General features: G+C 46.3%; 1 protein-coding gene across 3 annotated transcripts in view; it reads right to left on the bottom strand.

Annotated features, from left to right (window-relative positions):
- plekhm3 (pleckstrin homology domain containing, family M, member 3) overlaps nucleotides 1-19,170 on the bottom strand; it is a 465,291-nt gene extending 446,121 nt beyond the window's left edge. For all 3 annotated transcript variants that reach the window (XR_013965553.1, XR_013965554.1, XM_080786366.1), the window contains exons 1-10: nucleotides 18,703-19,170; nucleotides 18,454-18,600; nucleotides 17,708-17,895; nucleotides 17,368-17,537; nucleotides 11,526-11,785; nucleotides 9,405-9,587; nucleotides 7,850-8,050; nucleotides 6,500-6,721; nucleotides 5,134-5,278; nucleotides 4,317-4,511 (exon numbers count right to left, since the gene is read on the bottom strand). Coding sequence is in view for 1 of the 3 variants with exons in the window: in XM_080786366.1 (XP_080642492.1) it covers nucleotides 4,317-4,511; nucleotides 5,134-5,278; nucleotides 6,500-6,721; nucleotides 7,850-8,050; nucleotides 9,405-9,587; nucleotides 11,526-11,785; nucleotides 17,368-17,537; nucleotides 17,708-17,895; nucleotides 18,454-18,600; nucleotides 18,703-18,819 (1,828 nt within the window). In the remaining 2 variants the exon portion in view is untranslated. The remainder of the gene's footprint in view (nucleotides 1-4,316; nucleotides 4,512-5,133; nucleotides 5,279-6,499; nucleotides 6,722-7,849; nucleotides 8,051-9,404; nucleotides 9,588-11,525; nucleotides 11,786-17,367; nucleotides 17,538-17,707; nucleotides 17,896-18,453; nucleotides 18,601-18,702) is intronic.
- Between the last annotated feature and the right edge of the window lie 5,933 nt (nucleotides 19,171-25,103).

The following is a 25,103-nucleotide window of genomic DNA, read 5'->3' as shown; positions in this document are numbered from 1 at the left end:
TTATTATGGAGGGGCCAAGCCCTCACAAAAAACATGCAGTAACCCTGGTCTCTATACTGCCGCCCCCTGGCCAGCCGGGGCGCCTGATGGAGGCGAAAGGAACTGGTCTCTATACTGCCTCCCCCTGGCCAGCCGGGGCGCCTGATGGAGGGGAAAGGAACTGGTCTCTATACTGCCTCCCCCTGGCCAGCCGGGGCGCCTGATGGAGTTCTTATCTAACAACAACAACAACAACAACAACAACAACAACAACATATCCTTTAGTTTTGGGGTCTGAGAGGCTATGGGCTCCATTTTCGTCACCTCTAAACCCCTTATCCCTAAACTTCTTTGCCTTTTTTTTTAAACTATTTTGATAAACATTTTTTAATAGTTCAAATGGCCAGTCTACAAGCTCACAACGCGTCAATGTAGATTGGCTATAGTTGAACTATTCAAAAATGTTTTTTTAAATAGTAAAAAAAAAATGGCAAAGACGTTCAGGGATAAGGTGGTGACAAAAATGGAGCCCTATGAGAGGCTAAATGTCATCAAACGGTGGTCCGTGGCTCAAATGGGTGTGAGAGGCTAAATGTCATCAAATGGTGGTCCGTGGCTCAAATGGGTCTGAGAGGCTAAATGTCATCAAACGGTGGTCCGTGGCTCAGATGCAGAATAAATAATGAACCTTGACATGAAAAGGGTTGAAAACAGCTGTATTAGATAATTGACACTGGGTGAAAAAATGGGTTACAAAAATCGTGGGATAAAAAAATAATTGTATTTAAAAAAAGAAAAGAAAGGAAAATAATAGAAAACAACCAGGGTGTGGCAGGGAGCGTGTCTGTTTGCTGATCTCAGTGCGTGAAGGTGTGTGTGTGTGTGTGTGTGTGTGTGTGTGTGTGTGTGTGTGTGTGTGTGTGCGTGCGTGCGTGGTGTGTTTAGGGCGTGGATCGTGTCCTGACGATAAGGATTATATGACCCTGGATTGCCTTGTGGTTGCAGGTCAATCCTCTGCTGTTTTTACGACAGAACACTTTCTAAGTCAATAACAACATGGTGAACAGTTGTTTTTGGAAATCGGGGCGCGCCGAGGAGAGAATCCAACCTCTTCCCATTAAACAGGGGAAAGCGTCCCATTTCGGCGCACATGGCTATTTAAAATTATGTGTGTGACTATACGTTGATCTATACTGCTTTAGAAGGCCTCAAGTCTTCACATTTTGGGCGGGGGAACCCCTTTAGGTGTTTTAGCATTATGTTATACTTTAGCTATTGAAAAATAGCAGATCTACAAGCTCATACTATATGAGCATGTAGTTCCCTGGAACTACAGATAATTGTTGGGGTCCTTGACATGAAATATTGAGCTCCACTGATACAGAAACATGAGGTTTTTCAGAAAACCGTCAGGATTTAGAAGACTTTTTTTTTTCTTTTCGACATCAGGCCAACACCAAAAGGGTTCCTGGCCTGGTTAAGCCGAGCCTATCTCCCTCTCCTGGTAAACACCAGAGTAATGGCCCAGCGCCGGATGAACAGAGAGCACTGTCATCGACCTACATTACCCTCCAGGGCCCCCCTCGTGAGGTGCACACACACACACACACACACACACACACACACACACACACACACACACACACACACACACACACACACTCATTAGCAGAGATAGCTGTGCTTACATAAACCTATGCCGACATGTTTGACCTGCCACTAAATCACAACAGAAGGGAGGGGGGGGGGGGCACAGTGACGGGGGAAGGGGCCAGGCGGTAGCCGATGGTGGGCGAGAGAGAGAGAGAGAGAGAGAGAGAGAGGCGCCAGCTCTCTTCTGATAAATCACATCTATGCTCAATGTTTACTTTCCTCTGGTGGGAAGGGCTGAGAAAATAGGTTGGCTGGAAGTGTGTCGAGGAGGGAAGTCTCCCTGAAGCAGTGTGTGTGTGTGTGTGTGTGTGTGTGTGTGTGTGTGTGTGTGTGGACAGGTGTCTGGTTTAGCCCGAAGCAGTGCTCCCACAAGATGTTTGCTTAGGACCAGTGGAGCCACCTGGAGGTTGGATGTGGTAGTAGTGCAGAATGGCAGATTCCAACCTGCCACCAGCGGTATGGCGGGTGGGCAGCAGAGAGTGCTGATTTCCTTGACTAAAAACCATGGCGAAAAAAAATGTTTGTCGGGTACCTTTTTTTCACTGACGAAAACTACATGAAAACCAAGCTATCTATGATGACTAAAACTAAGACTAAATTTATTGTTGTCAACAAATAAAAATGACATGGACGTGTGCGTGCGTATCACACCCTGTCCATTTGTTTTTTCATTGTTATTTATTTATTATGTATTGATTTATTTTATTGTGTTGGTTGATTCAGCTGCTTTTGGGTAGTCATCATGGCTTCACAAATGTTTTCAACCTCGGTGTTTGATAATTTGGGGATTATTTTTGTTGTTAATTTTTGGTCATGGCTGCCAGTTCCCACCTGATGTTGTGTGTGAGTGCAGACTGCTCCAGACCGTACTGAATAACTGCTAGCTTACATAATGTCTTGAGGCTAGGACTGAAGTCTAAGATATACAGGTCACCTGGTCTGTTCTCTGCTCCGAACACACCTTCTACACAGCTTCTGCCAGAAGGACGCTGGGATCATTCAGCCTTTACCTACAATGGAGAGCAGTACATATTTGGTGGCTGGACACTTGGCCATTCCTTCAATGATCTGTGGAAATTCAGTCCAGAAACCTTCTCCTGGAAGAAGGTTGAGCCGAAGGGGGAAAGGCGGGGAGGGAGGTTTAATAGGTGCTGTTGCATGCTGGGAGATCGTGTCATCCTCTTCATCCAGTGGTTGGTCTCTGTGTCAAACACTCTGATGGTGTTGTGGTACTGAATCCTAGTATCCCCGTCCCCGAATACAAACATCTTTGTCCCGATGATGGTAGCAGAGTTAGACCATGAAACAGGAGGTGGAGTTCCTCTGGCGTTAATTAAAGGCCAGACCATTGTGTTGGTGTCCAACTTGTAGATGTCATTAGTGTAGCCAGTCTCGGTTAATCCTCCATGGATAAAGATAACTTTCCCCAACTCACAGGCTGAGTGGTAGATCCTCCCCTCTGGAACGGTCCCAGAAACCTGTGGTTTGAACCATGTGTGGGCGTCAACATCAAATGCATAAAGCTTGGTGCAGTAAACTTGGTCAGTCCTCCCTCCTCAGAGGTAGACAGTATATTCTATCAGCACAGCTGTGTGGCCGCTGCGCGTGAATGGAACCTCAAGGTGGCGTTCTCCTCTTCCAGGGGTCTCTGGGGTCAACTTCCTCCATATCAAAGACACTGTGTTGAAGACGTGCACATCAATGTGATCCTTGTGACCCCTAAAGGAGTACACGCAGTGCCTCACCGTCACAGCTCTCTGATTGGCTGTTTCTGGTCCTCTCAGATGCACCGCCCAGCGTAACATTACTCACAACAGCACCACAGTGGATGAATCCTATTGGTCAGTGGTATCCTACTGGTCATGTCCTGATGTGTAAATGCATGGAATATTCTGCGTCTTCACTTATATTCGCACAGAGACACAAACACCACGCAAGGTTTGTCCAATCCGTGAAGCCGATGGTTTGGGTTGACCAATCAAGGAAGACGATGCCCGTTGATCTCCCTAATATGGTCAATTGGTCACCAGTAGTGATCAATTGATCAATTGACCATATTATGGAGGGTATGCGCGTGACATCATCATCATATCCGAAAGTTATGCGGGAACGCCTACTGAGTGGCAAAAAAAACCTTTTCTGGCCTTGACAGCCCCAGACATCCACACAGAAAATCTGATTGCATTAAATTATGTTAAAAGACATTAAACTTACTTTGACACTCGATTCCCCATTAACTTTATGCATGCGCATACCCTCTATTGATCAACATTATTATGAAGATAGTACACGGTTGAAAATGTGCTCCTTCAATGCTCCAGTTTCCTGGAAAAACCTAGAAAAACCTATGTGTGGTGCTCAACCTTTTTCACGTCAAGGACCCCCAGAATTATCTGTATTTGGCTGCGGACCCCCATCTGAAAACCCAGGGACCTCCCATTCCTAGAAGCAAACAGCAATTTCAGGAAATGTCAAAATATTTCACAGATACTTTTTTTTTTTTAAAGGACTCAAACTTCACAGTACCCTTTTTTCACTGACGAAAACTAAATAAAAACCAAGCTATGATAAATATATTGTTGTCAACAAATAAAAATCACATCAACGTGCATGCGTGTGTGTGTGTGTGTGTGTGTGTGTGTGTGTGTGTGTGCGTGAGTGCGTGTGCGCGTGTGCGTGCGTACCTGCACACCTGAAGCTCTGGGCCGTTAGGCCCTTCTCCACGGCCAGACAGGTGAGGATGCTCAGGAAGGAAGTGGTGACGGACTGGCGCTTGGCTCGCTGGGTGGAGTCTCCTCTCTGCCTCCTCTGATTGGCCGGCCTGGCTCTCAGCAGCACACCCCCGCCGTTGTGGGAGGAGCCAGCCGCTGGCACCGCGGCTGAGCCTGTGACGAGAAAACATGTCCAAATGCACGTTAGAACCAATAACTATGTAACGATATATCCCATATCTAACCATTATTTGACACTTTTGGTTGTTGAGAAACAGCTCCTAAAACATTATTTGACACTTTTGGCTGTTGAAAAACAGCTTCTAACCATTATTTGACACTTTTGGTTGTTGAGAAACAGCTCCTAAAACATTATTTGACACTTTTGGCTGTTGAAAAACAGCTCCTAAAACATTATTTGACACTTTTGGCTGTTGAAAAACAGCTTCTAACCATTATTTGACACTTTTGGTTGTTGAACAACAGCTTCTAACCATTATTTGACACTTTTGGTTGTTGAGAAACAGCTCCTAAAACATTATTTGACACTTTTGGCTGTTGAGAAACAGCTCCTACTGTACATTATGTTATAATTTAGCTATTGAAAAGTAGCAGATCTACAAGCTCATACCGCGCCACCGAGTATGAACTCGTAGGTCTGCTATTTTTTTTAAATCGTTAAAATGTGCCTCAAATCTTTCAGAAAATTGTCATGATTTAGAAGATTTTTTTATTTTATTTCGACGTCAGGCCTGAATGGGTTAAATGTGGTAATGGTGACAGTCCTTACCTGGGGCCGCCTCGCCGCCCACCTCCTCCGCCTCCCTCCGGACGGGCCTCTGGGCGCCTGCCGCCTGCCGCAGAGCCTCGGCCCAGTCCCGAGCCGAGCTCTGACTGTCCGCCCGGAGCTCCAGAACCTCAGAGGAGAACACCACCTGGAAGAGAGAAAATACAGGTCTGACTGTCTGTCTGGAGCTCCAGCACCTCAGAGCAGAACACCACCTGGAAGAGAGAAAATTCAGCTCTGACTGTCTGTCTGGAGCTCCAGCACCTCAGAGCAGAACACCATGCACTGGAAGAGAGAAAATACAGGTCTGACTGTCTGTCTGGAGCTCCAGCACCTCAGAGCAGAACACCACTTCTACAACATTGCTTTTAATTGATCTTTCTTTTTTTTGTTTGTTATTCATGTCCTCACTGTATTGCATTACTGCTTGTTTTTTAATGTCGTTGCCTTGCTTTTCTTTTATTCTCCATTGTTCTGTAAAGCACTTTGAGCTGCATTTCATGTCATGAAAGGTGCTATACAAATAAAGTTTTATTATTATTATTATTATGCACTGGAAGAGAGAAAATACAGGTCTGACTGTCTGTCTGGAGCTCCAGAACCTCAGAGGAGAACACCACCTGGAAGAGAGAAAATACAGGTCTGACTGTCTGTCTGGAGCTCCAGCACCTCAGAGCAGAACACCACCTGGAAGAGAGAAAATTCACCTCTGACTGTCTGTCTGGAGCTCCAGCACCTCAGAGCAGAACACCATGCACTGGAAGAGAGAAAATACAGGTCTGACTGTCTGTCTGGAGCTCCAGCACCTCAGAGCAGAACACCACTTCTACAACATTGCTTTTAATTGATCTTTCTTTTTTTTGTTTGTTATTCATGTCCTCACTGTATTGCATTACTGCTTGTTTTTTAATGTCGTTGCCTTGCTTTTCTTTTATTCTCCATTGTTCTGTAAAGCACTTTGAGCTGCATTTCATGTCATGAAAGGTGCTATACAAATAAAGTTTTATTATTATTATTATTATGCACTGGAAGAGAGAAAATACAGGTCTGACTGTCTGTCTGGAGCTCCAGAACCTCAGAGGAGAACACCACCTGGAAGAGAGAAAATACAGGCCATGCAAGGCACCAACCAGCACATCAGGAGCAATTAGGGATAAAAATAAAAATAAAAATAAAAATAAAAATAAAAATAAAAATAAAAATAAAAATAAAAATAAAAATAAAAATAAAAATAAAAATAAAAATAAAAATAAAAATAAAAATAAAAATAAAAATAAAAATAAAAATAAAAATAAAAATAAAAATAAAGACAGTCGGACCAATAGTCTAAACTAAATATAATGTGCACGTGTGAAAAACAACACCGTACCTGAAAGTGGCATCCTGAGTGGGCGGGAGCGCCGCTCCAGGGGTCTGCGTTCTCCTGCTGAGGGTGGCCCCCGGCCCCCCCGTGCTGCACCGCCACGCAGCAGGCCAGCGGGTGCTGGAAGAGGGGCTCGGCCACGGGACCCCGGCCCTCCGTGGGGAACGCCCGCAGGGCGGAGCGCGTCAGGACGAAGGTGAACGCCCGCCAGTTGTTCTGCTCCGTCAGCTGGTGGAGCAGCAAGGTGGTCAGAGGTACTAACTAACCAACCGCCGTAGTCTGAAATCCCACCTTTTCAGACTCCATCATGGCCCATAGCACTTACCCTACCCCCCTTAGATAGCATTTCTGTAGACTTGGATAGCATTTGATACAGACTTATAGCATGTTATGTAGACCGCACTATAATTGCATTGTATATAGTCATAGCACGCCATAGTACATATGTATAGCATAGTAGTATATGTATAGTTTATATGTATAGTTTCATTATAGATATTCCACTGTTACTTAGCTTACGCATGTTTCATGATAAATGCTTTCATGTGATGTATTCCCATGCTTTTGTTCTTGCTTAATGTAAGTCGCTCTGGATTAAGAGCGTCTGCTAAATGCCTAAATTGTTAATTGTAAATTGTAACCACTAACCAAATAACCAACGCTAACATTTAACCCATTTAGGCCTGAGGCCGATTCTAAAAAAAAACGCCTCTAAATCCCGACCTAAGGTTTCTGGAAAAACTTCAAATATTTATATAGCAGAATCAAAATGTTTACATTTTTTGAATACTGTACACACTGTGACAGAACCCAAATATGGGTTCCCGCCCAGAATGGAAGAAGGATTTTCCGTTAACTGAACTAAATAAGAACTATATATATTTAAAAAAAACTAACTACTAACTGAAATTGTATTGTGTGTTTTGTAAAACAAAGAAATTATAGACAAAAAAACCCTTAGTTTTACTGTAGTTCTTCTCAATGATTATCCAACTGAAAATATACATATTTTAAATGGTATCTTTTGTTGAGTTTTCATTATGGCTCGTACATACTGCACGATCTAGTAATAATAATAATAATAATAATAATAACCCATTCTGAACGGGAACCCATTTTGGTGTTGGCATCATGTTATGCTTTAGCTATTGAAAAATAGCAGATCTACAAGCTCATAGCGCGCCACCGAGTGGCGCGCTACGAGCTTGTAGGTCTGCTATTTTTTGAAAAATTGAAGAGCGACTGACGTTTTTAGAATCTGATCTCAGGTCAGAATGGGTTCATCAGACCAGTGTGTGTCCAGTGGAAACCTCGTATGAATCTGATCTCAGGTCAGAATGGGATAATAATAACAACCTTGTGCAGAAGGCCCACTTTGAGGACCTCCTGGCAGCGCTGGGTGAACAGGGGCAGGGCGGTGGGCCGGACGGGGCGGGGCGGGGCCAGCGGGGAGGGCGTGGCTTCGGCCGGGGTTGGGGTGTGGTCCGGCCGGGTGTCCAGGCCCGACGGGGAGGGGGTCGAGGTGGGAGACATGGGCGTCGTGGGGAACATCGCCACCTAGTGGAGGAGAAGGAAACTAGCGGTTAGGGTAAACTTGTACATTTCTTTTTTTTTTTTGGGTGCTGGCGGCGTGTTTCCTCCTCCGCCTCATCAGTGCCCATAGAGCGCCGCAGTCCCCGCCCCCTTTCAGAAAGCGAGTGGCCCAGGAAGTGAAAGCCCCATGCATTCTGCCATCGGCACTTTTAATATAATTTATTTAAAGACGGTTACGCCGCGGACAAAGCCAATTCGGATCGTGACGAATCATGACAATGAACACAATATTTTGGGCCGATCAAATAATTTATAAGACGAAAAATAAAACAAATAGTGTTGTCTCCTGACTTTCTTTTCTTCTTTCTAATGATTTGATCGTCCCAAAATATTGTGTTCATTGTCATGATTCGTCACGATCCGAATTGGCTTTGTCCGCGGCGTAACCGTCTTTAAATAAATTATATTAAAAGTGCCGATGGCAGAATGCATGGGGCTTTCACTTCCTGGGCCACTCGCTTTTCTGAAAGGGGGCGGGGACTGCGGCGCTCTATACCCGAAGGTGGGGTTGGCGAAAGGGCCTTTCTGTGTGGAGTTTGCATGTTCTCCCCGTGTCCCCTAGGGTAGGTACCCTCACAAAAACATGCAGTAATCCTGGTCTCTAAACTGCCTCCCCCTGGCCAGCCGGGGCGCCTGATGGAGGGGAAAGGAACTGGTTGGAATAACGTGTTCCTTCCACGCGCTACGTCCAACCAGGGAAACTCCCCCTGGCAGGTGTAAAGGAGCAACTTGGACACTCAGGCATGAAGGGAGCATGAGTTAAGTCCGTTGCTCTCCCCAGGTTGGCGGAGGGTGTGTAGAGCCCAGGATCACAGTAGATGATTGACACAGGGGTGAAAAATGGGTTACAAAATCGTGGGATAAAAAATAAATAAAAACTTGTACATTTTGATCAGATTTGACTTTAGGGTTTTTCCTACGCTCACCTATGGTCATGATGACCTCGCCTCACCAGGCTTTCCACCTCGGAGGAAAAGCCTGGTCTCCGTTCCAAAAGTGTGCCGTGTGATCCGGTCGGGAGTGGATGATATCGTTTTACGTCATGTTGTAGTCATTGTTTTGTAGTCATCAGGTAGGAACAATCAAATGGAACTTCCTTTTCCCTCAATCTGGAAGATTAACAATAAAAGTTCTCGTATAGCCTGTAGCTTTTATTGAGAAAAATCGGTTTGAGGTGAAAAGGAAGTTCCGGATGATTGCCGAATACAAAACAATACTACAAACATGATGTAGCGATATCATGAACCCGAAATGGCTTTAGTTGTCTGACCTGTACTAGTGGGAGTATGCCTTGGGCTTTTTAGGCCTCTTAGCTGACCTGCTGGTTCTCCTTAGCGGTCTGGGTCTGGGACGGCACCCTCTGGGCTTCGGACGGCACCCTCTGGGTGTGGGACGGCGGCCTGGCGGCCAGCACCCTCTCCCACATCATCCTCCTCCACTCCAGGGCGTCCCACTGGCTCCCTGCCCGCAGCTGGACTCGGGTGCTGTTGAAGAACAGGGCCTGGAGAGAGAGAGAGAGAGAGAGAGAGAGAGAGAGAGACGGGGGCCAAACGCTTCATCAGACTAATCCATCTAATCGATCAATTAACACAATCATTCCCGGGATTCCTTCAAAATAGGAGATCTGCGGTGCCGGAAAGACATGGCCGCTTTTACTCTGAACACCCACACCCAGGGCTAGACGCTTAGCATTTTTGCAAGTAGCACGTGTGCGCCTATAAGCACACAAATTATTTTAGGAGCACGATGAAAAGTTATCAAATACTGTGTTTTTGAGGGGCGCTAGCCCCTCCTATATACAGCTTTAGTCCCCCACACGTCTCAATATTTGCCATTGACAATGAACGGAGAAATTAGGTCAAAAGTCAGCTGAATATGACAAATTAAATTAAACCATGGTGTATGATGATAAGAGTGCCCCTCACTTCACACAGGTGTGATTTTTCTTGAATAAAGTGATATGAGGTAGGGACAGGCAATATGACAAAATATTAAAATAATATCTTTTCAGAAATGATCACAATATTGATATTCATCTGGATATCATATTCTTTATATAATCTATATAATCAATTTGTTTTTATACTGATAGACTATCAGTAGACTATAGTTTGTTATGCAGATAGATAGATAGATAGATAGATAGATAGATAGATAGATAGATAGATAGATAGATAGATAGATAGATAGATAGATAGATAGATAGATAGATAGATAGAACTTTCTAAATAACTTTAGTATTCAACGTGTCAGGGTCCTAGCAACTCCTTCTGTCTTCTTGCTACCATGCTATCCTGCTGCGTTCGCTCCGCTGCTGACAGGGAAGAGAACTGAGCAGCAACACAGGGAGGGGCGGGGCGGTGGGAGCAAAGGGGACAGATCTTCAAATGAACGCCGCATTGAGCCTCGACACGTTGTTAGCTTGTAGCTCTTCTCTTTTTGGCGAACGACACCGCCGTTCAGAAATATAAATGTAGGTATAGAACCGCGACTATAGAATGTGCACTTGCTGTAGACGGAGACTTGTCTTTTATCACGATTGAACGGTCAAATCCTGTAGTCGCACCTGTGCTACAAATTGAATTTTACAACTCGCACGGTGATATTCTTAGTCGCAAATGCGAGTACCTAGTCGCACTGTCGAGCCCTGCCCACACCCCTTCCCTGGAAACAATCCGGGGAAAAAAACGGAGAAATATTTTGCTAGTTTACCTTGCTCTCGATTCTATCATATCGCTAAAAGCTCCAAAGAGTTCATATTTCGAACGAGAGGCGGGATGAGAAGTCAAGACATGCCATGGGGCTATATAGTATGTGAAGAGTCTGCCTGTACTTATTAAACATTTAGTACCGGAACTGCATCAAAATAAAGGCTCTGCTTGTGCCAGAGTAATCGCCAGAGTAGTGATCGCTTTTATTTTGAAAGCCATGAACCGGAAATACTTTCTTAAAAAAGTTGACTGACAAAGTGACCTCACAATCTCCGATCATCTTAATATATTTATATACGCTCCAAAAAGAGTTCATATTTTGCGGGAGAGACGGATGAGGAGCAGAAATGCAGCGCCAGCATATCGATCCATTCATCACCACGGAGAGCGCCCTGGATCAGGAGATACGAGTCATTCTTTCCGCCGCGCTAACATGGGAGTCAATGACAAGCTAATAGTTGCACAGAGCGTTAGCATACGGCAAGCGAAAAGCGAAATGCCAAAAAAAAAAATAGGAATAATTCTGAATATTCTTATCTCGCCCCGTGTCGTTTGGACGTCCACAGACGTCGAAGGCACCTCTCGGTTTCAATCCTTATGACGTTTCCAGACGTATTATGTACTAAATGTGTTAACTCGTTTGCGCGATGACAGGCTCTCTCAGTCAAAATCTTGGTCACAATAAACAAATAAATAAATCACGCAGTGCAGCGGCCGCACTGACTGACCTGGAGGGTCCGGGGGTCGCTGCTGGGCTGCGGCTGCCCGCCGCCGCCGCTGGGGGCGGGGCAGGCCAGGCTCTGGCAGTGGGACAGGGAGTAGGCGGTGCCCAGCGTGAGGTTGGCGCTGCTGTCCAGCGTGTAGAGGCGCAGCTCGCAGGGCGTCAGCTCCACGTGGCAGGGCGCCCAGCGGCCCCGCGGGCCCTCGCGCTGCTCCAGCCGCCCCTGCTTCACCACGCTGCTGCCCCCACTGCTGCTGCCCTTATCCGCTGGGGGGGGGGGGGGAGAGAGAGAGAGGGGGGAGGGTTTAGAACAGTGGATCTCAAGAGTTAAAGGACCACTTCACCACTTTTGAACCTATCTTCATATAATAGGTCCTCACTAATAATCATGATATAATGGCACATTTTTCATCTATTCAGTCTGTGTCTCATAGGAGGGCTGTGGGCAGTTTAGAAACCGTCTTCCAGTGACATCATCATTAGGCAGATTTTTTTAAACAAGATTTTTTTTTACAAAAATGTTTAGATTTTCATTATCGTGAGAACGATCGATGGCTTCCATTTTCGTATTGCAACTTTTCAGGACTAGTAAGCCTGCAGTTTCTATTAGCTTGTATTCCCCATCGATGATGTCACTGGAAGACGGTTTCTGAACTGCCCACAGCCCTTCCTATGAGACACAGACTGAGTAGAAAAAAATTGCGCAATCTTTTCATGATTATTTGTGAGGACCTACTATATGGAGATAGGTTGAAAAGTGGTGAAGTGGTCCTTTAAAGGTATATTCAGTGATTTCACTCAAAAGACCTTAGGTTTCGTTTTTGGCTGGGACCCAAAGCCTTTCGTCCAATCAGGATAGAGAGTCAAAAACGAAACCTACGTTTTTTTTAACCCCCCAGGGGTTAACTGGGGACAGGGAGGAACTCCTTATATATGGTCAGCACACACTATAGTAGAGAGGATTATCACAACAAAACAAAAAAATAAGTGATATTTGAATTAAGTGAAATCACTGAATATACCTTTAAATTATTGTTTTGACATCTGGCATTACTTAATTTACAAGAAGTCTACACAATTTAGAGAATGCCCACTGCCCGGGCAAGCCAAATGACGTCTTGACGTTATGATGACGTCCTCCGGTGACTAGTTATTGCGAACGCAGTGATTGCGAACACAGTGATTGCGAACGCAGTGAGCACTTACTATGAGACCTAGCAGATCTGTGTGTCTGTCTGTGTGTGTGTCTGTCTGTCTGTCTGTCTGTCTGTCCCGCTATACGTCCAAATATGGAGTGTGTTGCATAAACACAATCACTCAGCTCCATATATGGGCACAAAAGTGTTGCATCAACAAACAAATCACTCAGCTCCATATATGGGCACAAAAGGGGCCAGGTCCACATATACAGTAACAGCGGGACGGACACACAGACAGACAGACATGATCTGCAGGGTCTCAGCTGCGTTCGCTTACTGGTGATATGACGTTAAGTTGATCTGGGCCTCAAATCGGACTCTCTCCGATTCATCCAGGGACGTCTATCTTAGTGGGTAAAATTTATGGTTGGTTGAAATCAGGTGATGTTCTGGGCCAGATCTGACTAGTCTTGGTTTGACTTGATCTACTGGCCCCAATAGAGAAGTCACTAATTCGTCCAGGTCCTGACCATGCTTGCTGGGTGTAGAAGAATTGTTATTTCTCTTAAATGATACCAACGTCAATGCAGCATGGAAATGTGGACACATTATTTTAGTTCTGGGTAAACTGGTGGTTCGTGGCTTGAAATGCAGAATAAATAATGGACCTTGATATGAAATACCATGAAACCACCTCTTTAAAATGAAACTGGCTGACGGGGGGGTGAAAAAAGCGAGCAGTAGACGGACAGTGTAAAAGGAAAGAGCAGAGGGGAGGGTGGGTCGCTGTATAGAGAGGGCAGAGAGGGGAGGGTGGTCCGGTCTTCAGATTAGCAGAGTTTCTCCATGTTTTCTCAGCGACCTCTGTAACAATGCCGTCTTTTCCTGCCGCGGCGTCCGCTATCTCTAACCAAAACATCCAAGGCTCGCGTCTAACCCTGAAAGAAATGTGTTGCGTGGGGACCCCAGTGTGTGTGTCTGTGTGTGTGAGACAGTGTGCGTGCGTGTGTGTGTGTTTGTGTGTGTGACTGTGTGTATCACTACGTGTGTGTGTGCGTGCGAAACATCAGTGACATTATGAAGTACATCTCAGTGACATCACGAAGATGTGCTTCATAATGTTACTGATTTTTTTTTTCCAGATCTCCAGTTTTATTATTTTTCCACACAACAACTCTAAGGTATATCAATGACAATGTTGAACATGAGTGGTATTCCCCTTTAAGCAAAAACAAACCTAAATAAATTAGCACACTCGGCGCCACTGAAGTGTCGCCGACATCAAACCCTGTTCTCGCAGTTATTCCAGAGGTGATTTTTCCCCCCCTAACTGAAACAAATGGGGAAACAGCCACCGAAATGAGCCTGAATGGCAGACTATTGCATCTTGCCTTTTTTGTGTTCATTACATTAGCTCTTTTAAGAGGGAAGGAGTCGTGCCAAACGCTATGTGGCAGCTGTTGACGCGGCTCGCGGCCGCGGCTAAACGGCCCATCCATCTTACACAAACACTGCAGCTCGACAGTTGTCACCACAAGTCTGAGTCCCTGCACCGCTCTGCATGTTAACACACGCGCACACACACACACACACACCTCTCTTTATGTTAACAAAGCGCTCTGTTTAAGCTCTGCTAATGAATATGCAAATGAGGTTGTATTAGGGCCCCAAAGAAGGAAGGGTCTCTGATTGGCGATTGGTTGGTCTTCATGCTTGGAGGGAGTCGAGATAAGAATTAGTTTGGTGCCGATGTGTGTGTCTGCGTGTGTGTGTGTGTGTGTGTGTGTGTGTGTGTGTGTGTTGTGAGAAACAATTAGCCTTCATCTTAAGTTGCTCTCACTCCAGCTAAAGGCCTCAAAACATACGCACGCACATTTCCACTGAAAGACATTTGAAAGGAACACAGAAGGTCATGTTAAACTGGTAGACCTGGGGAGAGGTCAGGACCGAAATAGACCACACTCTGAGAGAAGGAAATAAAACACGAGTTACACGTCTAGTAATTCCTTTTCAATGAGACCTGCATTTTTTTGAGGGGCGCCCCCTACAGGTTTAATGAACACAAACATGAAATGCCATTAACAATAAGAGCGTCGCAGTCCCACCCCCTTTCATGACGACGCCAGGCCCAGGAATTGATTCCCAATGCATTTTTCCCCATAGACATTTCCAAAGACTATTTATTTAAAGACCTTTTAAGCGTCGTACGAAGCCAACTCGAGTTGTGAAAAAATCATAACAAACAAACACAATATTTTGGACCAAACAAATAATTACAAAAAAGAAAAACAACAAAAACAGTGTTGTATAACCTGCCGTTTTTGTCTTCTTTCTAATTATTTGTTCGGCCCCCAAAAAAATGTGTTTGTTGTCATGATTTGTCACGACTCCAGTTGGCTTCGTACGAGGCTTAAAAAGGTCTTTAAATAAATACCTTTTGAAATGTCTATGGGGAAAATGAACGGGGAATCATTTCCTGGTCCCTGGTTAATGTTTGCGTTAATCCATGCCCGTCTGAAAGGACCTTTAAAGTGTGGCTCAGAGCAGTGGTTCTACAAACAATCTCATCGCCGACACTAGCGGTGGATTTTCTACTCTCACATAACGTTCGAAAGTGTATTGTCTTTAGTCTGTAGTTGCTGAACATTAGAGTTACTGTAAGAGCCATTATGACCTAATGTTTTGTTGATTGAGAGTGTCACTGCAGCTTGGTCAGTGTCTGGGCCAGCCCGGGTATTTAAGCAGGCTGCTAATCAGGCACATCAGGTGTTGTCAGTGGCAGACGGCAGAGGCGAACAGTTTTCTACTGTGTTCAGGAGGGCTGGTCGCCTGTGTTTGTTACAGTTTCTTTCTTATTATTCTATCTGTATGTTGTATAGGAAAATGACTGCGGACAATAAAGCAAAGTTAAACTCAACGGACATGTTTTGGAGATCAGTTTCTACTGGCAAGAGCTTCCACCTGGCCGTCGGCAACCAGTAGTGCCATTAAGTATAGGACTTTAGGCACTACAGTTACTATATACGTTCAAAATGTGTCCAACTACTGTGGCGAACCCATTCTGACCTGAGATCAGATTCTAAAAAAATGTCAGTCGTTCTTCGATTTTTCAAAAATAGCAGACCTACAAGCTCGTAGCGCGCCACTCGGTGGCGCGCTATGAGCTTGTAGATCTGCTATTTTTCAATAGCTAAAGCATAACATGATGATAACACCAAAAAGGGTTCCCGTTCAGAATGGGTTAAGTATAGGACTTTAGGCACTACAGTTACTATATACGTTCAAAATGTGTCCAACTACTGTGGCTTTAAACAGACGACATCAAAGTGCTTAAAGACTTGAACCTCTCTTAAAAGTCTCCCTCTTGTGGGCAAAAACACAAGAGTAACTAAAATGAACTGGACAGCCCAACTAGTGCTGCGCCGTTCTGGATCACATTTAGAATTTAAAGAAATGAGATCTTGTAGGTGTCTGAATCTAGATCTCAATCAATTTGCCATTAATTGTGCAGCACTGCTTGGCCCGGATTTAAAAAAATAAATAAACCTTGAAGATTCCTGTCCTAATGTCTTCAGACAGTATACGAGGGAAGGTAAAATGAGCAAGGCACCAGCAGGGAGGCGTGAAGGTGACACGCTGAACCTATACACACACATCCATCACTGTTACACACCTGTCACACTGTGTGGTGGAGGAAAAAAAGCCGTCCGACTCTGAATTTCCCCCGAAAAAGGGTATGCCGCCTGTTGGCAGACACATTATGCTAATGCTAAATAATCCCGCTAGTATCGGGGGGGGGGGCAGGGTAATTGGACCGCCTCTCCTCTCGACTCATTTCAGACCCATTTGCTGACAGGATTACAGCCTATTATCCCCCCCCCACACACACACACACACAAAACAAACTGCACCGAGCTCTTTGACTCAGACTTGAGTGTGTGCGCGTGTGCATTTGCGTGTGCCTGTGTGAGTGTGCAACTAAGGCGTGCATGTGTGCATGTGTGAGCGCGAGCGTGTGTGTGCACGTGTGTGTGAGCGTGTTTGTGTGCATGTGTGTGTGTGCGTGTGCAACACACAGCTGTGTGATTTCAGGTCATCATCCTCATAACAATCATGTGTCATTATCAGGCGTCTCTCTGATGAGCGAGGATGCTCCGGCCGACGGCGAGACGAAGGGAACGAGGCCAGCGTCTCGTCGTATCGAAAACCTCTCGGTCCCGACAGGAACGGCTCAGACATGATCAACGCAAACACAGGAGGACCACGTCTCCAGTGCGGCCCTTCGTCCCTTCCTAATGCACGGCGCTTTCTTCTTCCCAGACATGTTCCTGTCAAGGACCCTCTCTCAACGTACGTCAGTGTGACGAAGACGCTATATGCTGCCATCCGCCATAAATGCTGCAGGAACGCCATTAAAAGATCTTCTGTTCTTAAACCAATAGCCTCCCCCCCCGTTCGGGCCCATGACGCCATGAGAGGCCGGGACTCGACGACTTGTTAATAATAATAATACATTTTATTTATAACGCACTTTACATTTGAAACAAAGTGCTGTCGCGAGTGCGACACAGGGATTTGGAATGGAGGGGAGGAGGGGGTGGGGGTTGATAGGTTTGAAGTGTCTAAAGATAGGAGAAATATCAGCCTGATAAAACACGCAAGCACACACACACACACACACACACAGAGAGAGGGAGAGTGCCAACTGACCTTCTCTGAGGTGGTTGAGGGCCATGTTCTTGAGCGCGTTCCCGTCCACCGTGGGCAGGCCGTTGTCGGTGTAGGCAGAGGGCCGGTAGTTGACGTCGGAGCGCGAGCGGCTGTGTCCCTTCTTGAAGGCGGAGTTGTTGGTGGAGGAGGTGGTGGTGGAGCTACAGTTACTGGTGGAGCAGCAACGGGAGTACAGTGAGTTAACTAAAACTATAACCAAATAACAGAAAAAACAAGAAATTATGACATAGTCATATTTGTCAGGTGAAAAGCGCTCTCCAGTTTAGCTCATAACATTAGCCGGTGTGTGTGTGTGTGTGTGTGTGTGTGTGTTTCTAACCTGGTGGCGGTGCAGTCCTTCGCTTGGGCTGCCAGGTCGTTGGTGGAGCGCGCGCGGCACCTCTTGCCGTAGCGGAGACCCCCGCCGCCCCCGAACCCCCCCAGCCCCTGCAGCACGCTGAAGGCAGAGGGGGGGGTCCCCTGGTGGTCCCCGGGCACCGTGGTCCAGGCCAGGCCCAGGGGTCCCACCTATAGAGACAGAATAATACAATATTAAAAAAAAAACGAATTTAAATCATAGTAGTAATACAGTAATGGACTTTCACTTTTACACTAATACTATGACGAAACATGATCTTCAACCAACCCTTTTTTCACTGACGGCAACTAAATGGAAACCAAGCTATGAAAATGTCGTTGACAAATAAAAATCACACCTGTGTGAACCGAGTGGTGCAACTCCCCTCTCTCCCCCCCCTCCTCTCTCTCTCTCTCTCTCTTTTTCTGCTCCGTCAGATTAGCTTTTTCATTATTATTTTGGCTCGGCCTTTCCTTCTTTAGCGAACCTAGACAGTCAGAAGTTGGATTTGCGTCCAGCAGGTGGCAGCCATGTCACATACTTCTGTCGTTCCAATTGCACGCATGCGCACACCACTCGTGCTCATTCACGTACACAAACAGGTACACTCATTCACGTACACAAACAGGTACACGGACATTGCTGGTTGTAGGAGTGGTTGCACCACTCAAAAACTAGACTAAAATGGTTAGGGAGCCAAAAGCCCCCCACCCCCTAGGGCCACTGACCTCAGGGTGCTGGTCCCGGGGGGCCAGAAGGCCCCACACTCCGCTGGAGCTCAGCTTCCCCAGGGCCACGCTGGACGCATCCTGCAGCTGCTTGCTGGCCTTCTTCTGCCTGGAGGCCACGACGTCGTCCCCCTTGTTGGTGTAGGGCTGTCACAGTGAGAGACACAAACATTGTTGTTTGATGGGGAGGGGGGGACGGGGGAGGGGGGCACAACACATCACTATGTAATAACTGTGACGGGGCCTTACCCTGGCATGGCTCTGCTGGCCCGCGTCGGGACTCCCGCCCAGGCAGTGGAGGAAGTCCTCCTCTGTGGCCTCCGACGCAGGGCTGATGTCGCCCACAACAACGTCCAGCCCCTCCATGTCTGGGGCCGGGGGGGGCTGGCCTGGGTCTTCTGCCTGCAGGCCCTGGGCCCGGCCTGGTGGGTCTTCTCCCTGGGCCGGGGGGGGCCGGCCCGGGTCTTCTCCCTGGGATGGGGGGGCCGGGGCCTATAGGTCTTCAGTGCCACACGGGTTCACAGGTAAAGAGTGCAAAAAAAATCACCCACATGTTGGCGACATTCAGATCATCTCCCTTGTGTTCATCCTTCCGGTAGTAAAACGATTTTAAGAATGGGGGACAGGACTGTATAGATGCTATACTAGCTATAACGACTATAATGTTTGACCACTCATGTCGCTTCCCCTCACGGACCACTAAGTCATTGTAGCTCCTCTATAAAGTCATGGAGCTCTCGTCCAGGGAGAAGGCCCTCTCTCTGGTGGCTCTATACCTCTCACGTCAGTGCTCTCATCCAGGGAGAAGCTGCTCTTCCCCTCACGTCAGGGTGTCGGGGGGGATTCACTTAAGCCAAAACATGACACACACACACACACGGGGCTTGCCAAAAATGCTGCCAGAAATTACACCGATTTAGGCGGAACGATTGCTCTACTTAGCTAAATACACATGGAGGCTTCAGAACACATGCAGCGAGAGAAGCTGAACTGGGGGGCGAGTGGTGGTCAGGAGGGGGTTTGGGGAGACGTCCAGCCTCGACAGGGGGAGTCAGGAGGGGTTTTTGGGGAGACGTCACAGGGGGGAGTCAGGAGGGGGTTTGGGGAGACAGGAGGGGGTTTGGGGAGACGTCCAGCCTCGACAGGGGGGAGTCAGGAGGGGGTTTGGGGAGACGTCCAGCCTCGACAGGGGGAGTCAGGAGGGGGTTTGGGGAGACGTCCAGCCTCGACAGGGGGAGTCAGGAGGGGGTTTGGGGGAGACGTCCAGCCTCAACAGGGGGGAGTCAGGAGGGGGTTTGGGGAGACGTCCAGCCTCGACGGGGGGAGTCAGGAGGGGGTTTGGGGGAGACGTCCAGCCTCAACAGGGGGGAGTCAGGAGGGGGTTTGGGGAGACGTCCAGCCTCGACGGGGGGAGTCAGGAGGGGGTTTGGGGGAGACGTCCAGCCTCAACAGGGGGGAGTCAGGAGGGGGTTTGGGGAGACGTCCAGCCTCGACGGGGGGAGTCAGGAGGGGGTTTGGGGGAGACGTCCAGCCTCGACGGGGGGAGTGGACATGAAGTATCAGCTGGCCCGGCGCCGACACTCGTCCTCGTGCTCATCAGATCGCATCGATGCTGTCAGCTTCAGACGGTCTGTGGTTACACTCTAATAGCAGAGAGAGAGAGAGAGAGAGAGAGAGAGAGAGAGAGAGAACAGAAATTAGACATGGTCTGTCAAGGGACACCGTCCGCAACTAAACAATACAAGATAATTGATTATCAAAAGGGCAAAGTTCTCAGTGTCTACAGAGCAATCTTCCTTCCTACTCTCATCGATGGTGATGTAAGTGTGGGTCATGACCGAAAGAATATAAGGTTGCGAATACCAAGCGTCCAAAATGAGTTTTCTTTGACGGGTGTCTGGCATCTCCCTTGGAGATAGGGTGAGACGTTTTGTCACAAGAGAGTGACTCGGGGGCACGGTGGCACAGTTGGTAGTGCTGTCGCCTCACAGCTAGAAGGTCTTGGGTTCGATTCCCGCTGGGGACGCTGTGGGCACTGGCGGCGTGTTCCCTCCTCCGCGTCATCAGTGCCCATACCCGAGACGGGGGTTGGCGATAGGGCCTTTCTGTGTGGAGTTTGCATGTTCTCCCCGTGTCCCCTAGGGTAGATACCCTCACAAAAACATGCCGTAATCCTGGTCTCTAAAACTACCTCCCCCTGGCCAGCCGGGGCGCCTGATGGAGGGGAAAGGAACTGGTCGGAATAACGTGTCCCTTCCACGCGCTACGTCCGGCCGGGGAAATTCCCCTCTGTCAGGTGAAAAGAAGCAGCTTGGACTCCTCATGCATAGAAGGAGGCATGAGGTCAGTCCGCTGCCCCCCCCCCCAGGTTGGCAGAGGAAGTGTAGCGCCCAGGATTACATTAGATAATTGGCACTGGGTGAAAAGAAAACTGGGTTACAAAAATCGTGGGATAAAAATTTAGATATAAAAAGAGAGTGACTCAGACCACAGCTTCTTCGCCTGGAAAGGAGCCAGCTTAGGTGGTTAGGATGCCTCTCGGGCATCTCCCTAGGGAGGTCCTTGAGGTACGTCCCACTGGGAGGAGACCCCAGGGCAGACCAAGGCCTTGGAACGTCTCGGGTTCCCCCCAGGAGGAAGTCACTAATGTTGCTCTGGAGAGGGAAGTCTGGAGCTCTCTGGTGGAGCTGTTGACCCGACTACGGATAAGCGGTTGAATGGATGGATGGATCAAACGGGGAGCACTGAGAAACACTGAATACAGCATCACTGAGTTGACACTAGCATATCATTATAGCCTATACAGTACAGTACAGTACAGTACAGTACAGTACAGTACAGTACAGTACAGTACAGTACAGTACAGTACAGTACAGTACAGTACAGTACAGTACAGTACACGTTTAGACCTGATGACGAGTCTAAATGTCTAATGTTAGTGGTTCTCAAACATTTTCATGTCAAGGACCCCCAAGATTATATGTAATTGGCCGCCCTCTCCCCCCCCCCCCCCCCCCAGAAGCAAAGTTTTGAGTTAAAAACGTTCGCTCTGAAAGAATATATTCAAAGATTTGCAGATCTACAAGCTCGTGGTGCAGCACCGAGTGCCGCACTACTACGAGCTTGTAGATCTGCTATTTTAGTATAACATAATGCTTAAAACACCAAAAGGGGTTAAAGACACAACAGTAAGTTACAAATGGCTGAGTTAACTTGAGCCTATAACCCTGAATCACAACGACGTATTAAACAAACAGTCTAAAAAGTAAACCCATTACCTACTGTAGAAGTACTGGAGTGTTCTTACTGTACATACATATAGTCGTCATAATTCCTTTAGGTATAAAGCCTCATGTATGCATGGCCAGGAGGAGGAATACAAGCTCTAGAGTCTAGACAGCATCATATGCAGTGTTGGGGAGTATTAAGCTACATGTAGCTGAGCTACGTAGCTTAGCTACATTTTGCTGTAGCTTGTGGTAGCTTAGCTACATTCATATTGGTGTACCTCGTCAAGTAGCTCAGCTACTTTTTGGGTCATTTTTGGTAGCTTAGCTACTCAAGTTACAAGCTACAATTTTGGGCAATAACATGAAATAAATATATTCATTTTGACCATTAGTTGCTGTGTTAATTCTTGTACTAGAACCCCCTTTGAAAAATCAAGGACTGTTCCTTTTTCTGATTGCTTTGAGGGCATGTCAGCTCTTGACAAGCCAACAGCTGCCTCTAATTGTTTTATCCTTTCTTTAATGGGGGAAAATCTGTCTAGAACAGGGGTCTTCAAATGTTGACGATCAAATGTCATCATGTAACAGTTGTTTAGTTATAATGTAGGTGTAGTTATCTCATTATACAAGGGTCTCTTTTTTTACAGTTAAGATGTGTTAACATTGACGATCAAATGCCATGTATAACACACAGTATCCTCAACAGATCCTCTTTTATTTGTGTAAGTCTCTAAGTCTTTTTTTTTTAATAAAACCGTTGAGAGGCATATTTCAGCTGGCATCGTGGCATGTGACTTTTTTGTAGGATATTATATTTTGTTTCATATGCACCGCATGTACATTCTCAATTTAACGCTGAAAAATAAAAAGTAGCTGAGCTACTTTTTCCATGTAGCTGTAGCTTTACAAGCTACATTTCTCCAGGGGTAGCTATGTAGCTTGATCAAGCTACTGCCATGGTGAGCTACTTGTAGCTTTACAAGCTACGCTTTCAAAGTAACTTCCCCAACACTGATCATATGATACAGTAGCATTCCCTCCGTTGGCCGTCTCCCTGACAGATGATGATAGTCATCAGCTAGCCTAGCCTAGCATGGTGACGAGGGGGGGGGACGAGGGGGGGTGGAGTTCAATTCACACTCACACTATGTACGGTATCCATCCATCCATCTGCTGCATGTCTCACTGTCTATCTCTGTGTGTTGCCAGATTCTGTGAGAAGGATTTAAGCAACTCGGGTCTATGGAAACAAGCCCCAAAAGACGCAAACTATATAGGCCACACATGCAATCATGAACACCTTAAACCTAATACACACTACGGGCCGTTTGTAAATGAGTGAGTGCTGCACCATTCTTGCTCAAAAGGGGAATATCAATTTTCTGTCGTTTCTGAACATTGTATACGTACGTTCTTCAAAATGTGTCACCTGGGAGCCATAACTACTGTGGCTTTAAACAGACAACATCAAAGTTGCTTAAAGTCTCTGTCTTGTAGCAAAAACATTTGAGTAACTAATATGAACTGGACAGCCAGACAACTAGTGCTGCACCATTGGTAAATGGTAAATGGTGCATTTATATTGTGCCTTTATCCAAGGCACTTTACATAGATTGTGCATTGCATTCACCCATTCACGCACACATTCACACACCTTTACATAGATTGTGCATTACATGCAATACATTCACCCATTCTCACACACACATTCACTCACCGATGGCGGCGGAAACCATGCAAGGCACCAACCTGCACATCAGGGGCAATTAGGGGTTCAGTGTCTTAGTTGCTCGAGGACACTTCCACACTAACTTTAAATGTGAGCCATTCTGGCTCACATTTATAAATTAGATCGCATAGGTGTCTGAATCTAGATCGCAACCTTTTTTCGATTAATCGTGCAGCACTATTGTTGTATTGAAGATAAATTGATCTGCTATTAAAACGATTTAGAACTTCTTCTTTTTCCGGGGCGGTCGGCGGACAAATACAAATAATTTTGGGGCGTCCTTTACATGGTGGTTCTCATTTAGGACTGAGTCTTCTAGATCTTAAACGTTTTCTGATAAACCTATGTTTCTAATATGTCAGCGGTGATTAACAATTTCCATGTCAAGGACCCCCAGAATTATCTGTATTTGACCGTGGACCCCCATCTGAACATAATTGTTCCAGAGCCGCCCGCCAGAAGCAAAGATTTGAGTTAAAAAAACGTTCACTCTGAAAGAATATATATTCAAAGATTTGCGGCACATTTTTCAACAGCTAAAGTATAACATAATGCTTAAAGGGATTGTGACATTAAAAAAAAGGTTTTGGAATTGTTCTTATTTTTTTTAGGTTTTCTAATCTCAATTGCACCCAAAAAACATGAACTTTTAACATTCAGTAGATTTTCTGTGATCTGGGGTTTTCTGGCTCAAACAGGCCTCTGATTTGCCGGCAGTTTGTGATGTAAGAGCCTGCAAATCCCATATATGTCAATGGGATTTGCCAGCAGATGTCACTGTTTTCACTGTGTTGCCTGTTTTCATTGTAGCTCAAAAGGCTTCCAAACCCCAAAGGAAACTTCAGACCACAGAAAATCCACTGAATGTTCAAAGTTCAGGTTTTTTGGGTGTAATTGAGGTCATAAAACCTAAAAGAAAAAAGAAAAAGAAAAATAAATGAAAATGAATGTCATAAAACCTTTAAAACACGAAAAGGGGTTCCCGTCCGGAATGGGATAAACAGCATTTAGGAAGAAAGCCCAAATAAGCAACTACATTTAATACACTTTTAACTTACAATAAGCAGGCATGGCAACACCTCCTCTCGCTCTACATTATGATGTGTACTGTCTGAGTGTCCGCTCTCTCTGGTATTGATTTCCCTACCTCTCTCGTCCCACTGAACAGTCCAGCAGGGACTTCCACTTCCCCCCCACACACACACACACACACACACACACACACAAAAATCAATTATTTAGTAGCCATGACATCACCGCTAGCCAATCCGCACGCAGCATTTGGCTGTCAGCGATTTCAGAGTGTCAGGGTTTAGGAAATGAGGCGTCTGAGGAGCAGCGCAGGTCCGGGGACCCCCAGGGGTCCTTGAGGGAGTTCCAGGGGGTCCGAGGACCCCCAGGGGTCCTTGAGGGAGTTCCAGGGGGTCCGAGGACCCCCAGGGGTCCTTGAGGGAGTTCTAGGGGGTCCGGGGGACCCCATATATATAGTAAATCAGGGTCAGGGAGTTAAGTAATAGTTAAGTAATTAATCACAGATTAATCAATTTAGACCACGTGTTTATGAATTCAAAAGTGCTGGCGTAAATTTAAATACGTATAAATATCTATTATTATTGTTATCAATCAAAGACCATGGATGGTTGCAGCTGTGCTGTTATGACATAGTGCATGTGATGATTCATGACAGATCA

This window comes from Protomyctophum bolini (assembly GCF_963924005.1).
Source record: "Protomyctophum bolini genome assembly, chromosome: 16".
NCBI lineage: Eukaryota > Metazoa > Chordata > Actinopteri > Myctophiformes > Myctophidae > Protomyctophum > Protomyctophum bolini.
This window is presented reverse-complemented; position numbering and strand designations above follow the sequence as displayed.